The sequence below is a fragment of the Dromaius novaehollandiae genome, chromosome 8 (assembly GCF_036370855.1).
Source record: "Dromaius novaehollandiae isolate bDroNov1 chromosome 8, bDroNov1.hap1, whole genome shotgun sequence".
In the NCBI taxonomy this organism is placed as follows: domain Eukaryota; kingdom Metazoa; phylum Chordata; class Aves; order Casuariiformes; family Dromaiidae; genus Dromaius; species Dromaius novaehollandiae.
The window spans coordinates 38,603,988-38,620,556 of NC_088105.1; the positions used below are offsets into that span (position 1 = coordinate 38,603,988).

The 16,569-nt window shown below is 40.8% G+C and overlaps 1 protein-coding gene across 1 annotated transcript in view; it reads left to right on the top strand.

The window, feature by feature from the left end:
* The window catches only part of HOOK1 (hook microtubule tethering protein 1), a 30,994-nt gene extending 17,059 nt beyond the window's left edge, over positions 1–13,935 (top strand). The window contains exons 9-22 of the mRNA XM_026105066.2: positions 934–1,100; positions 1,542–1,682; positions 2,967–3,168; positions 3,763–3,873; positions 4,124–4,211; positions 4,295–4,355; positions 4,973–5,113; positions 5,806–5,893; positions 6,697–6,731; positions 7,340–7,422; positions 7,866–7,966; positions 8,329–8,430; positions 9,563–9,631; positions 10,788–13,935. Coding sequence (XP_025960851.2) covers positions 934–1,100; positions 1,542–1,682; positions 2,967–3,168; positions 3,763–3,873; positions 4,124–4,211; positions 4,295–4,355; positions 4,973–5,113; positions 5,806–5,893; positions 6,697–6,731; positions 7,340–7,422; positions 7,866–7,966; positions 8,329–8,430; positions 9,563–9,631; positions 10,788–10,946 — 1,548 coding nt within the window. The 3' untranslated portion in view covers positions 10,947–13,935. The remainder of the gene's footprint in view (positions 1–933; positions 1,101–1,541; positions 1,683–2,966; positions 3,169–3,762; positions 3,874–4,123; positions 4,212–4,294; positions 4,356–4,972; positions 5,114–5,805; positions 5,894–6,696; positions 6,732–7,339; positions 7,423–7,865; positions 7,967–8,328; positions 8,431–9,562; positions 9,632–10,787) is intronic.
* Positions 13,936–16,569: the final 2,634 nt, after the last annotated feature.

A 16,569-nucleotide genomic window follows, 5' to 3' on the forward strand; every position in this document is an offset into this window, starting at 1 on the left:
TCTGATGTTTTATTTAATTATATCACAATGATATGTTTTTTTATTTATTTATTGAAGCCATAATATTGACTGACACTTCTCATTTAAACTAATTCTTAATAAATTCACTTGTAAGGTCTCAGTCTTCCTTGATATTTTCCAAGAATATAAGAAAGGTAGGTTTTCTTTATGATTTAGGAAAACATAACCCAAAAAAGCGCATTGTTCCTGTTTAAATGCCAGTTAACTAACACATGCTACATGCTCTTATGTTTGACAGGATGTTAATATTAACACAACAGCTTTCACTAGAAAAACTTTAAAGGTTCTATCCTTTTAATCCTTCCCCATTTTATGGCTGTTAATATACTTACTGTTTTAGTACAGTGTTGTATTCTCATTTGCTTAGCTGTGAACACTTTTCAATATCGAACTTGTTTGATTGTTGCAAAAAATGCATGCTCTGTACGAAGCTGTCTAGGTTTTTTCTTTTGCGTGTGTGCTTACTAGCTTATGGCGCCTGGAACCGCTTCTTGCGCAACCATCCACTGCTGAGCGCACGGCAGTACTGTGTTAGTGTGCTAGCCAGTGCCATCCTGCTTTTTATTGTTAAGTACAAGCAAGATGGAGAGTACCTTCACACCGCTACTTAAAGTTTTTGTATGGCGTCCATGGTATTCTTTTATTAATGAAAATATCAGTTTCTCTCCATATCATATTGTATGCCTTTACCATGGTTTCAGTTTTAAAAATTTATCTTTTCAGAAAAACGTTTTCTTTAGTGCTTCATAGCTTTCATACTCTAAAGCACCTGTATGCTCAAGTGTGCTATGTAAATTACTTTCTAAAATTTCTCAATCTTTTTCATAAACTAATTTGAGGTATCACAGTCTTGCTTCAGTTCTTTCCGATTGGACAGGTCTTATAATGTTTACGCTGTTATATCTGTACTAGGTGGCTGCCCTTCAGGATGAAAAAAACAGCTTGATGTCAGAAAATGAGGTTATGAATGACAGGTTAGAGCAATTAGATGACTCTCTTGATGATCCAAATACTATGGTTGCGAAAAAATATTTTCATGCGCAGTTGCAGCTGGAACAACTGCAAGAAGAAAACTTCAGGTATGAAAGAGTTTATTTTTCCTCTTCCAAAAATCCCTTATTTGTTATGCTAACTGTATTCTAAGAATTTCTGATACTCTTCCAGGATTTTCCATCTCAATTCCCTTGGTACTCTAAAAGCTTTCTACTACTGTTTTAATCTAACTTGTTTTAAGGATAGTCCTAGCATTCAGAAGGAAAAATGGAGTATTATTTATAATAAAAACTATTTTGTAGTTGTCATAGTATGACCATTTGATATTTTTAAAAATGTGATGGAAAGCAGAAAGTCCAAAGTAACAAGTAGACAATAAAATGTCATTCTGTGCATGCACCGTTTTCATTTTGTGGCGCCTTCAATCAATCGTAGTTTGTTTTTAATAGCACTAAATGGATCATCATATGAGCAGAATGTGCAATACAAATGTGTTTTTAACAAACTTCTTATTTTTGATCTGGTAGGCTTGAAGCTGCAAAAGATGATTATCGTGTCCATTGCGAAGATCTAGAGAAACAATTGATTGAACTGCAACATAGAAACGATGAACTAACCTCTTTGGCAGAAGAATCTAGAGCCCTGAAGGATGAAATTGATGTTCTTAGGTAACAGATGTAGGGTTTTTTTATGTTGGCAAGATTTAATGATTAAATCAAGGGCTCTGTAAGAATTTTTCTGAGGCATTACTTTTGAGGATAAATCTTACCTGAACAAGATCAAAAAAGAGCATTGGAGAATGAGCCTTTGACAAAGCACAGATGAAATACCAGTTTACAGACATGACCACTAATGTCTGTATAAAAATTGGAGTTCAGAAATATTCTGTGAAGCAGCATTAATGAATACAGAAGTTGCTTCGCTTCATGTGGGCTGGAAAAATTAAGTTCTACAAGGATTAGGATTTTGGTGTGCGTATGTATGTGGATTTTATTAAGAGGAAATCTGGGGGGGCAAGGGGCTGTCTCTTCACATGCAGAAAAATAAATACGCAGCTTGAACCTTGATGTAATTTTAGTAATCTAGTCTAGCATTCTAGACTAGATCCTAGGCTAACTACATGATAATCAAAATGAAGATGAAATCCATGATTTTGAGAATTTAACATAAAACTCCAGCTCTGTAAACTCGGCAGAGTACCAGAGAAACACTGAAGAAATACCCAGAGCAAATCCTATTGCAAAACCAGGTCTGCTGTTAATAAGATACTATAAATAAAACATGGAATAAAAGCAGTTTCAGGTCTTACTAAGGAACCACTGTACAGAGAACATCTAAACAAATTTTAACTACAGAAGACTTTCTTCTGGAATTTTCTTATACTAGCTTCTAGGGGCATGAGATGTCAAATATTAAACATGGCTAACTCTTACATTTGGATCAATATATTTTCTGACCACATATGTATGTATATATTTTTTTTAATGATGAGTTTGTAATCCTTGGTCATATCTGCTAATGATCGCTTTCATAGTGTAATTATATACTAATTATGTGTAACCCTGTAATGAGAGCATCTGCATGTCTGTCCTTGCCAGGTACCAGTGTTTTGAGATGAATATTTAGCACAGGATGTGGTGGTGCGTTTACCTTTCACCCTGCAGAATTCCCTAGAGATATTTGATATATTAACCCTCATGGTACTTCTGGCATATACTGTCAGTCTTGCTCTCACTTAAACCCTTCAGTGATTTTGCTTTTAAAAACAATCTTTGCATAATTTTAGTTTACATGATTCTGTAGTTAAAAATAAAGCAGTAAGAATTTAATTCTGCTCTTAGGTATATGCATCTGCCTTTGTAAATAGCTTGAATGTGTATGAAAGCAGAATCTGACTTTAATCTTTTGAAGAAACATGCTTTTTCTTCTCTAACTCCTGTCTATCCTTGAAGGACTATTGCAGATAAGGCAAGTAAGCTGGAATCAACTGTTGAAGTGTACCGTAAAAAGCTACAGGATCTGAATGACTTTCGCAGACAAGTGAAATCTTTGCAGGAAACCAACATGATGTATATGCACAATACAGTCAGTCTAGAGGAAGAACTAAAGAAAGCCAATGCAGCACGTGCCCAACTAGAAACGTACAAAAGACAGGTAGGGCTACATCTATCCTTAAGATGTTAATTTTTCTCAGATATTTCTTTCCTAGATACAGACACTTTAATTATGTTTCACTGAAAAATTGAGGTGCTTAACAGCCCTTGGACTTAACCTGTGTCTTTGACTGTTTCCTCCTTTTATTAAGCTAGTAAGCTTACCTGTAGCTTCCTTCTCAACTGATTGATCATCCATTGTTTAGAGTTGTGTGGGTTTTTTGTCGTCTTTTTTTTTTTTTTTTTTTTTTTAATTGAGGTAACTTGTGTGCCTGACAGAGGGTGTTCAGCTGTTACTGACATGTTTTGCTTGTAATATTCTTAACTTTCTTCAGAAAAATTAATTTTAAAGAGTAGGCCTTATATTTATTTCAACTGTAAAGCATTTAACTGCTGCAATAACGAAAAATTCTTGAGCTTTGTAAATCATCCAAAAAGACCGTTGCATCTTAATTAACAACAGCAAAAAAAAACCTTGAAGACCAGTTGTTCATTTTGGCTGAACTGGGCAGGAGTGAAGGTTAACATAGCTTTTAAAGCTACATCTTGAAACATTGATGTGCTGAATATTGTCTCTGTGTACCTCTATGAAAAGGTCCAGGAGCTTCATAACAAACTGTCTGAAGAATCAAAAAGAGCTGATAAGCTAGCATTTGAAATGAAGCGACTTGAGGAAAAACATGAAGCTTTAATCAAAGAAAAAGAGGTAAGTCTCTTGAATGAGAGTTTACTTGAACACATAGTAAATAAGTAACTTGGATAAATAAGTAACACAGATGATCTGCAAATCGAATTTGCCTTGAGGAAAATATCTCAGAACTAGTGCTACCATACAAATGAAGTTGTAGTGCTTTAAAAAAAAATTGTTAGCAATAGATTCTGTACTTCTGATCAATGTTGTTTGGTCTTATTGTGGTGCAATATGATTTATTTCTACCTCAAATATATGTTCTTAGAGACTGATTGTACAGTGTGATGCTTTAAAAGAGACTAATGAAGAGCTCCGGTGTTCACAGATGCAACAGGATCACTTAAGCCAAACAGGTATTGCTTTATCTGCAGAGGCTTTTTAACCTGTTACTAGGTATCTAGAAGCTTGTTAAATTTAACTTCCCATGCAATTTCAGATACATCTCATGTTAAAAGTCATGATAATCTTGCTGCTGAAATTCTGCCAGTGGAATATAGGTAAGACAAAAAAGTTGGGTTTCTTTGGGGATTTTGGTGGTGGTGGGGTTTCATGTTAATTGTCTTTATGAAAGTTCTGTATTTTTGGCAATATGACTTTATATCCCAATTCTTTCTTTCCCTCCATGATGTTTACTAAAGGGCTCTCTGTTTCTCTTAAGTATTTCCCCAACGATAACCGTGTTGCATTCTTTTATTAAAGACACATCAAATTGCTTTAGGTAGAGTTTGGCCTGCAAGATTGTCTGTAAGGAGCTAAACAGTTCTCATCTTGTTGCTGGCAGATGGAATAAATAATACTAAGTAACTAAAAGTAACTAAAGGCTAGCTAATACTGCTCTGAAAGTCTGGTGGAGTAAAGCACAGACACAATAAAATTTGTGTTTGGAGTGACTTAATTTATAACTTTGTTCATCTCTCTTCAAAAAAAAAAATTGTGTTGCTTGAGAATTGTAAATTTCCTTTTAATAAAAAACTGAATTGTTCCCCTAACTACAGTTTTAAGGAAAACTTGTTTTGCTCACTTTGGGGGTGAGGGGAGGGAATCTGAATATTTCCTCTTACTCGAAGTCACTTTTTTCTTAATTAACAATAACTCTTTTATTGTTTTGATTTAGAGAAATGTTTATTCGGCTGCAGCATGAAAACAAGATGCTTCTATTGCAACAGGAAGGATCAGAAAATGAACGTATTACAGAGCTCCAGGAACAGCTGGAACAAAAGCACCGGACAGTGAATGAACTAGAAACTGAAAAAAGGTAATGGGTGAAACAGCACTTTAAAATCTAGCAAAATATAACTTCTGGGCCTTCAGAGAGGCAGTATGGCTTGCATCTTCAGTATAACACTGCAGTAAGCCAGTTGTCCTCTTCTTAACCAACTCAAGCATTAGAAACAGGAAAGGGTTATGAAGCATTAAACAAAGAAAATAGTTTAAACCTGTTGTGGTGAAATGTGGTAGCTCTGTCTAGTGTGCTGTGAAGAAAGTGTTGTTTAGAGGACCCTCTTAGCTCCTCTAAAGAATGAGTCATTTAACACATGATTCTTGGTAGGCCAGGAACAGGTATCTGCCTGTTAAAAGTATTCTACTTCTAAAACTGCAAACAAATCGTGTTGTCATAATGCTGACATGCGGTCTGAATTTCTCTATCAGTTAATGACTGCTGAAAGCAATCTGTTAAGATATGAGAATTATAGGAGTAGTTGAGCTTGCTCAAAACTTGAAATGATTCTAGGTCTTTTTTTAAAGAAATGTTTAATAAAGCTTCCAAATCCTTGTTGCGGCAGTTCAGGTCAAACTGCAAGCATTTGAAATCAGCTTCTTTGTGGCTTAAGTCCTGTTGAGTAAAGCCCTCTGAAAAATTATCATCCAGGCATGAAGAAGAAAAATCTTACTGTGTGTCGTGACCTATTTAGAAGATGGATGATAACTGACTTTTCTCCCTGAAAGGCTAAATGAAGAACGTATTGGAGAGTTACAGCAACAGATTGAGGATCTGCAAAAGACATTACAGGAGCAGGGATCCAAGACCGAAGGAGTAAGTGAAAGCTCAGACTCCTTGAACTTGAAGACACCCTGCCAATTTTGTTTAAAATCCTTCAGTGTAGCATCAAGCTCTTTGTGTGTCTCCTTTTTTTCAGTATTTAGTGCTGATAATCACTAAGAGGGAGGGATGCTGTTTTGGTGCCTTATTTTATTGGGTTAAAACCCACTGTTTTTGCAATATTAAGATAAGCCAGCAAGCTCAGGCGCTCCTTTTGGATGAAAACAACAATAGCAACTTTCAAAAGACATGACAAGCAATGTTCGTGAACAGTTGAGACTGTTTATTGTGTTCTAGAAGCTTTCTCTCCTGCCTGAAATCATTTTCCTCAGTTTAGATAGTACAGTCTTGGCAGATGTGGCTCAACGGTATTCAGAGCAAATGAGTCCACTCACTGTAATCTTGGGATCCAGAAGACCCCATATCAACTGCATTTTGATTGAAAAGCTCCTGTTGTGACTGTTTCCCCCCCTCCCCCCCACCCCTCTCCCTAAGGAAATATAATTCTTCTACCTTTTGCTTTCCTTTTTTAAAATTTCTGGTTTTATGACTAAGTGATGCTATAATGAGAAGAATATTGTTAAAAATAAAGGATGCTGGGATTGGTATCTGTGTAGTGCAAAAGATACGAATGCAGTTATGGCAATGCATAAAGAAATGCTGTTTTTTTCACACTGAAGATATATGTATTTAGTTTAGCTGTTTTAAGTATTCTGGGCTCCTGTTTGCAAAAGTGCGTTTAATATTGCACGGGATGAAACACTGAAATAAAACTGACTGAACTTTTTCTTTCATAGTCTAGCAACCTGAAGCAGAAATTGGCAGCACATATGTAAGTAAGGCACATGCATCTACAATAACTTATTTATACTAAATAATTCAACATGTTGTAGCACAGAAATTGCCTAAATCTTCATAGTGATTAGTCTCTCTTGTTTTTTCCAAGTCACTGTCTTGAGAACCATGCATGTAGTGAGTTAAGTATTAAGTTCAATTTTGTCTACTCTGATTACAATTATCTTTTAATAGGAGTAGGTTTCAACTGTCTCTTCGTCGCCACTGGCATTTTAACTGTTCTGATTCAATATCAGGTTATCATGGTTATAACCGTCACTCTTACTAGACTCGGAACCCATTTTAACTTCTGAAATACTTCTATCCTTTCAGCAGATGTAGCTAGGGTTTTTTAGCTGCTCACTTTCTTTTGCTTCTAGTCTTAGGTAAGTGAGACTCAATTGGGAAGTTGCAACTTCTTTTTTCTTTAGTTCTTCAAAAATACATGCTAATAATCTCATTTAAACATGAAAGAATTGCATGATCAAATGGAGAGGTTTGTTTGTTTTTAAATAACTTTCTACTGTCAAGTTTAAGCTTTCAGATCTTAGTGCTGTGTGGAATTATGTATAAGCTTAATCCCTAGATCAAGTTTTTGGTTTGTAGGGAAAGGTTGAATGAAGTTCATGAGGAGTTAGAGAAGAAAGAGGCTCTTCTTGCAGAACTCCAGCCTGATGTTAATCAGAACTGTAAGTTTCTTCATGAGGCTACATTATTTTTCTTCTGAAATGATTCCTGTAGCCAATTACTTGTCTAGATAAGGCTTTCTACTTGAACGTGGCTTTAAACCTGAAACAAGAAAAAATTGTTAAATTTTAATTGTTAAATTGTTAAACTTCCCATGCAATTTCAGATACATGCCATGTTAAAAGCCATAATAATGGGGGATTGGCAGAGGTGGTTGGTGCATCTTTTTTTGTTTTGTTTTTGAACAGCACCCTGCAAAATGGGAATTCGGGGGGTTGGGTGGGAACTTAGGGTATTACCGGGAAAAAAAAAAGTATGACCTTGCATGGGAAGCTGTTTAGGATCTGAAAAGTTGATTAGTGGATGAAATCAAGAGTGCACTGAAGCCTTGCAGTACCTCTTGTATTTTAGTTTTTTGTCTTTTCTTAATTATTTCTCTAAATAGCCCAGAAAATTGGAGAGCTGGAAGCAGCTTTGCGTAAAAAAGATGAAGATATGAAAGCAATGGAAGAAAGATATAAAATGTACCTTGAGAAAGCAAGAAATGTGAGTGGCATGTTTCCGAGCATATACATTCCTCCTTCATAAGTTGTTTAAAGAGATGGACTTTTCCTTTCATTCCGAATATAAAAGTAGTAGTTGCATGTTGCATTTTTAGGTCAAATTTCCTGGTTCCGGGTGGTTCTTAAGTGTGTGAGAGAATAGGGCTCAGGCTAAAGCATGAGACCCATTACTGATTCTTCTATAGCATTCGATGCCTTCTGTCTTGCTGGATAACAGTGTGGTCTTCATCTTGCTTGCATGGCACGTGTTCAGCCTGCTTTCGTGTTTCCCCTGTGATCAAATGAGATGCAAAGCTACTGAGAATCAAACCTCGTTTGTAATGCATTCGTTTTTTTCTTGTACAGGTGATAAAAACGTTAGACCCCAAGCTAAATCCAGCATCAGCAGAAATTATGTTGCTCAGAAAACAGATAACAGAGAAAGATAGAAAAGTTGAAGCATTGGAGGTAAAATTTTGTGTGTTATTAAAAACTTCAAATATGTTCTGCTATTTCAGATATTAAACACTGTCGAGTTATTTTTTTTACCTGATGATCCAGTACCCTTCAAATACTGCCGTCAGTTGACAACTGCACAGGCCATCAATCCTAGAGATTTTTAGCTTAGCTTAATTTACGTTTTATTCTAGTGTCTGTCACTACTGAAAAGTAAACTTCTGTTCTTTTTAATGTACAATTTGAATAATTTAATTAGGATCCTTTCTAAAACCTATGAAAAGCTGCACATGAAACACTGTTCAAGACCAATAGTTTTACTGCCTTACAGTAACTTTACGGAACTGCAGGGTCTGACCTTTTTCCGTAATAATGTAACTTTATATGATGGGCTAGGTATTTTGGCAGTGACTTGTTTAGTGTACTATAGCTATACTATCGGTTGCTTCATATACTGGAGTTCTTGAAACCATATACAAGAGTAAAACCTATTAATTCAGTAATATCTAGTTGGCTATGCCCCCCTGAGGGGGAATGCTGACATTGGTTCATGGACCAAAAAATTGGAGATTGCTACATTCAGTTTTGTAACAGTATTGACAGGACTGGTTAGAATAGTTAACTGAGCAAATACAAAATTCCTCAACACAGTTTTAGTATACTTTAGAGGTCTGACTTTGCAAATGCTGTGGCCTCAAATTTTTGTTTACATGTTTGCAGTATTATTTAGTAGTACACTATGTAATAGTAATTTAGCAGTATGACTAGAATATTCAGCCAGTAGGGATGTATACTTGTCTTTGACTTCTAAGTGAACTAACTACTAAATTTAACTAATTTAACTTTAACTAACTACTATTACTTACAGACTTTCTGATAAACACTGGACTTTGATGCAGATGTTTTGTTTCCTCAAAGTACATACTTTTTTAAGTGGTATTGTAACCTCTATGACAAAGTTTATCGTCTTGTGGCAGCCTATAACTTCTGTCACAATCATTTGTGGTTGTATCTTTATTTATGCTTTCGGCCTTCTAGTTATTCTGCATATTTAAGTATTTCTGCTGTATGAACTGCACTAAGTTCAGGCAGATTATTCCTGTGTTTTAACTGAGCTTGTTTTCTCTATTCTGTCTCTTTGTAGGCTGAATGCAAGCTTGCTAAGTTACGTGATTATGAGGAAAAGCTAATTGTAACTGCATGGTATAACAAGGTGAGTCAAAAATTCATTGTTGGCGTCTTAGAAAATCAGAACAACACGTTTCACTAAATGTGACAGTTCTACATCTCAGTTTTCTTTTAGATTCGCTATAAATTGGTGCTTAGAGGAGAAAGCCAGTACTTTAGCTGTAACTTTGCCAGGAATATCCAATTTGCAGGCTAGCCTAACCTCATGCCTAAAAATACTGTACTGAGGAAAGGAACAAAGCCTGGGACTCCCAATTTAAAATGAGATCACTTTTTCTTCTACTTGCTAATTGACTGGTTTTGTTATCAAACTTCTGGGCATTCTGGCTGGAACTTCCAATCCTGTGAGCTCATCCCAAGCTGAGATATCTTGGGAAATGTCAGCATCAACATACCTGAAAGCAGGTTAAAGGGAAACTATTTTAATGTAACAAAACAACTTTACAAAATAGTTAATTGTCTTTTCTGTTTGTCTTCCTGTGCTGTGGAACACAGACTTAAAATTTGATACAGACTGTGACTTCTGTGTTAGTAATGTACCATTTGACATAATAAACTTCCATCTAGATTTAGTAAGTTAAATTCCTGAATATTCCATAGGCATTTGTTAGTGTCGGGGTTCTTGGGCATGAGACAATGAGGTTGTGGTTTGAAAGGCTTCTAGATTGCTGCTTTAGATGCAACATGTCTTTAGCACAGTATTTGTGAAACGAAGCTAATGCCATCTTCTCATCTTACAATAAAGTCTTGTAAAGACTGTTAGAACTTTTGGCATTTGATTAGTTTGAAAAGGACTTGAGAAAGTTGTTCATCTTGATTCAAAGCAAGATTTAAATAGGATTTCATAAAGGAAGGCTGGAATAGGAAATCAAACAATGAAAGTAAAATGAAATGGTTAATAGCTGCATAGTTAATGAAGAAGCAACTTTACAGTAACCTAAACTTAACAGATAGTATAATGAATGAATCTTGGATTCTTCTGCATTAGTGCATACTTCTTGTAGTAATGTAAGGCTGTATTAGAAATACAATAAAAGAAACTGTGTACTAAGATATAATACTATGTATTAAGTAAATATGAGGCTTGCAGGTGGAAGATTACTGGCAATTCTGGGGGTTTGTTTTGTTTTCTTTCTCTCTGTAGTTTTGCTTTAGTGTAAAATTACCTAATTTATTTACAGAGCATAGCTCTCCAGAAGCTAGGTATGGAAGCTAGACTGGTTGGCAGTAGTGGTGCCTGCAGAGATGGTCCCGGACGCTCCTTCCTAGCGCAGCAACGTCATGTCACCAATACCAGAAGGAATCTCACTGTTAAAGTACCTGGTGCAACATCTGATTGATTAAATCACGAGGAAATCTTGTATGCTAAAGTGTCCTTAAATATTTTGTAGCTTCCACTTTAACTGCTAGATGAAAGAAGAGGTTAGAATGGTGGGCAACGGCGAATTCAACACCAGAACCTATAGAGAAGTGATTAATCTGATCAGTGGTATCTAAAAAGTAGCACATAGCTTTCCAAATAGAAATAGATTTCATAACTGCAGTATGTATTTAAAAGCACAATTTAAAAGATTTATATTTGCCTTCAGAATATATTGTAAATATAAAAATTGGCACAATATATTTAACTTTATTTAATGCGTTTGGGCTGACAAGTTGACTTTTGATATGGGAAAATGTTATGCAAAAAAGTACTTCAGGAAACTGGCAATATTGGGCATTTTTGCTGGGCTCTTTTAAAAATAATTTTAAAAGATTGGCACTATGTTTCAAAAATGCTAGTCTTCAGAATACAAGAGTACAATTCCAGAAGCAAGAAAATGTTTGCATCTATTAAAAAAAATTGTAGTAATTTCAGGACTAGTTGTATGACAAGACAGGCTATCACATCTCAAGTGAGAGATATATATATATTTGTGCGTATATACACGAAGGAAAAATTTCTTCTGAGATATGGAATATACTAAAGCCAAATAAGCTGTCTTTTCTTCTCTTTTTTTTCCCCCCTGTTTAAGAAAAAAAGCTATTGTGTTAATTCAAAAACCTGGGCTATGTTTTAAAAGTCTGGAGTTTTGTATACCGCTTTTACTTGTGGAGAGTGGGTAGGTGGGAAGGAACCCCTTCATTTCCAGTTTGGTTATACAATCTTTTGCATAAAGGTCAAGCTTCCTTGTTTTCAAATATAGTCATTCGGAAGGAATTGTGCTAGGCAGATTAATGCTGCTCCTTGGCAGCAAAGGTTGCTTGCTGGTAGGGAGAAAGATGTATAAGCTACAGTAAATCCAGGTTGTGTGTCTGGGAAGATGAAATCGGGATTGGTAGCTGAACTGTGGCTGGTGGGGGGTTTCACCACATCACAAAAGACTGGTGTCACTTTATTTGCAAAGTGTCTTGTTTTTTTGTCAACCATATTTAAAAAAAGTTGTTAACATCCAGTATTCTTTACCAACTGTCTAGAGAAATTCATACCCTCCTGAGTCAACTGAAGTATAATTGCAGCAGCCCTTAGAACAAGACGAATACGCTCACAGTGAGTAGTTGAGGGTGCTGTGCCATCTGTGCTCTAGTCTGAGAGTCGTCTGCCTGAGTGACAGCATGGGTCTGTCTTCACAACTAAAGCCCTCTTAGACTTGAGGGCTGGGTTCAGCTCTGCTTGGCAGGGTTGGAGTCCCCCTTTTCGGTAGGCTTGGAAGGGTGAATTTTGCGTCGTCTTGAATGTGGCATGCCCTTAAGTGAGGCCTGTCCTTTAATTTTGTCCGTCCCCAGCACCTTACCTTCTTCATTGGGCGCTGTACCTGGTGCAAGTGGAAAAGGGGAATAGTCCTGTTTAATGGGCAGTAAGCGTTGCTTCCTGATTGTGGTGCTGCTTTACAGTATTACGCACTTAGGCAGTCAGCTAAGATTTCTTCTCACAAGACGTAGGTCTGTACCAGGTGTTCTTTCTAAGGCAGTGCCATGCTAGGTGCAGGACGAGCAGGGAGTCTTCTGGACAAGCTGCTGCTGGACAGCTTTGTCCGGCTGTGTTCTTTGGGCCTCTGCTTCCTTTGACGACCTCTTGGGTTTTGAAGCCTTCTGCTGCTGCGGCGATAGTGCTGGTTTTGTATTTGTAAGCTATGATTGCTTGTTTCCTCTCTCAGTGGTGTGGGAGGTGGGGGTGGCAGTGGGACATGAGTAGGTCTCAGCAGGATGCTGGCATTTCTCCATCCTGGTACTTCAGGATGTTCTAGTGAAAGGGGGAACAGGAGTGTCGCTAGCTGCGTCGAATGGGTCCCTTCACCCTCGTTCTTCAGAGCGCAGAGACTTTCATGGACGCGCTTCAAATATTCACCCAGCTGATGGACCTGATGCATTTGTCCTACCGTTCACAACAGCAGAGTTGGAGCTTCAGCTTCTTTAGGGAGTGCAGGAAGGACGGTGAGAAGAAGTATCCTTTTGATGTTACCTTTATTCATGTCAAACAAAAAAAAGCTACGAATAGCTTAACTGTACACGTGTAAGATGTCATGACAGAGCAATGTAAATAGAGTGGTTTTTTTGATTTGTATAGGCCCCGTTGTTGGGCTATGGCTATTAGAGAGGCAGTAGAAAGCAAGAGGCTCAGATATTGCAGTTAGGAAGAGCATCAAATTACGAGATGAAATCATTGAACGCTGCTGACTCTAATCAGCGCTCTGAATAATCTTGGTCCATTTCCAGTAAAACGGGTAATACAGATCCAAAGAAGCCAAAGCAATTTCTGACTGAGATACGGCTTGTTGATTAGTAACTTTTTACTCTGAGATTAAGAATAACCGCTCTGAAGCAGGACTGTTTTGTGGCAATAATACACATTTGAGGCTAATTACTAGAGTCTTTTACTCCAGGTGTATCAGGCAGCAGATTCTTTTGAAGCAACTGTGTTTTAGTGGATTAAGAAATATTCACTGAGAATAAATATTCACCTAACTGAATGCTTTTTCTTCCTTAAAAAAGGGTACACAGGTATTCTATTTTTGACAATATACATTTACTTGGAAAGAAGTAATCTAAGCAATACTGATGTTTTCTTTAAGTAGCCATAGCTAGTCCAGGAATTAGGAAAGGACAAGAGATATTTAGCAGTTAATAATGTCTAGTAAAGTACCTTTCTCAACGCTTCTTTCCCTCCCCCTGGTTAGTCAAGCTGGAGTTAAGGTCTTCAGTGTCTTGGTGTCCACATCTTCTGTTCCAAACCAATGTAAACACTGTGTTGCATAGACCTTGAAAAATTGCACTAATGTTTAAACCTTGGTTTTGTTGTGCTTTGGAAAGCATCCTTTTATATGCACATAAAGGAGTATTTAAAATTAAGGTCTTGGTGTCTTTTCTTGCAAGCACTGTATTGCCTGGCTGCTTGCTGGTGCTGGCCCTACTCCTAGGCCAGCTGTGAAGTGGCCCTGCGTGTTGCTCTAATGACGAGTCTGAAATGTCTCGTCACAGGACGTGTTTCCTGGAGCAACCGCCGGTCAGGGCTGTGCTGCCTTTCTTCCTCCTTTCCGTTCATTCCTGCTCACCTCTCTGCTCTCCTCTAGTGCCGGTTGCCTCTGCTAAAGCTGCTGAGAGGCCCCTGAGGCGAGGGCCCCCGTGGAGTGGAAGGACTCAGAGCCCCTGCAGATGAGCTGCCCGACGACTTCTGTAATTGCTGTTTGCTGCTGAAGTGAAGCAGGACCTCTGCGGACTCTCCCCGGGCACCTCGAGGAGGACGCAGAGCGCAGGTGCCCTCCTGGGATGCCCCAGTCGTTTATTACTGGAAAAGAGCCTGGACAGCCCTCTCCCAGCTGTTGTGGAGGTTCTCTATTTTGCCAGTGCTACCAGATGCCCTGGTTTCCTTCAGGGCCCTGCTTCAGAGGCGGTTTCATGGCTGGACGTGGCTTCCCCTTTCCCCGAGCCCCAATCCTCAGCCCCACGCGGGGCCCAAGGCCCTGTTGTGAGAGCGGGAGGCCAAAGCGAGGGAGATTTGCTGCAGGACGTGGCCGGGGGGGCTGCAGCATCGGGGCGGGCGGTGGGGCGGGGTGGGTGCAGGTCCCTGGCTGGTGCCCCTGCCCAGGGGAGGAGTGTGTGGGAGAGGGGGATGTGACAGAGGCTGCTGAAGGGACCGGAGGAATGCGGAAGATTTCTGGGAGAAAGGCGAGTAACTGTTGCCTTGGGCCGTAATCCCCGAGGAGGAAAAGCAAAGTAGCCCCCGAAAGCGGGAGGCTGGAAGTGTGTCTGCTAGGGCCTTCTCACTGGTGACACCATTGCAGCAAGGGGCCAGACAGGGAAGAGCCCTTTTCCCTTATTTCTGAGGCATGACTGGAAAGCGTTTCCAGGCCCCAGAGAGCCAAAGCGGCAGCTGTTGATCTGAGGGCCAAGGGCAGGGAAGAGGGTCTGGGCTGCACGGGAAGCAGGAGCCAAGCGCAGGATGTTTCCAGCCCCTCTGGAGGTCGGCACGAGGGGAACCGCCGCGGGGGACGAAACCGGAGTTACGGCTGCCTTCCCGAGCACGGCCCCTCGATGGAGGAAGGGGCTAGCAAGGACGCGCCGTGCCCCACGGCTTGTTTTCCAAGGTCTTTGGCAGGTGAGGCAGCCTTCGAGTGCAGAATTCCCGCGTGGGGCCTGGACACGTGGCCCCGTTTGTGTCTTTTCGGGTGGCTCCTGCAGAGCCAAACGGAGGAGCAGAAAGTCTGTGTGTTTGGGGGAGAATTACTGAAGCTCTGCTTGGGCTGAGCAGAGAGGCAGCTGGAAGACCCTTTGAGGCCAGGAGGGGTAGGTGGACACATCTCCAGAGGTTTGGCCCAAGATGGCAGCAGGACCACTCTGAAAAACCCAAGGAACGCTGGTGCAAGACGGTCTCGTGAAGCGTCTGTGGTTTAGGATGCTTTCTTTTTGTTGGCTGGTGGCTTCCCCCTTTCCTCCAGCCTTCAACTAGCTGAACAGAGGCCATGGAGGGATGGAGAGGAAGCTGTTGAATATAGCAGCAGCCTGGGAAGAGAAACTGGAATCTGAGCCAAGGAGTGGAAGGGAAAAACCCAGGTCAGATGACACCTGCAAGTGAGAAGTACTCAGGGAGTGATGCTGCCCACAACAGCAATTCCCTGCTGCTCCCCTCACCCCCTTCCAGGGAATCCCAGGCGCTGAGCTGCTGCCAGCCCCTGCCTCTGCCAAGGAGGACAAGAGCGAGCAGAAAGTGGTGGAAGGTCCATGGCCTTCCCTGTTTCTGCTGCTGTGAGAGGATGGCTCCTCACCACTGTCCTGAGGAGGGAGGTGGGAAAGGAAGCTGAGGAGAGACTGGAGCCAGGGGCAGGGCTTTGTCCTGCTGCTTGGGGCAGGACCTTGGTCAAGTCTCCTGCATTTCAGACACCTCAGTTTGGCTCCCAGCGCGTGCTGGCACATTTCCCCTTCACGGCTCCGCGGAAGCGAGCTGCAGGCTGTCTTGCTTGGGAGCATCGTGTGCTGTAACTAGGTCCCTAGGCCAAGCCACCACCTTCCAGCCCGCTGTGCCCGGAGGCCTCCTCGGCCAGCCCTGCACCCACACAGCCTTGCTGGAAGCCACGGTGGCCCCGTGCGGCTCTCGCTGGCCGTCGCCTGGCTCTGCGTGGTGCCCGGTGTGCAGCCGAGGGCCTGGGGGTGCTGCCAGGGCCTCTGCCGCGGGGCAGGTGTGCAGGGGAAGGGCAGAGATGGCCCAGCGTCGCTGCTGGCGGGCGCCGGGGCTGTCGGCGTCGCTTCGGCTCGCCGGGACCCCGCGGTGCAGCGGTCGCGAGGTCAAGACGTTGCTCAAGTTAAGCAGCGCTCGAGCGGGCCCAGGGCCGGCTCGCTGCGTCCCCGCGAGCTGGTACCACTGTGGAAGAGTGTGGATCCAGCACCTGAACATTGCCCTGGCTGCAGCGTTCCTCGTCCGCGTGCTGCTACGAACGGGGGCCGTTGCCTTTCCTCCCCCCAACCCGGCCGGGATCCTCCACGCGCCTC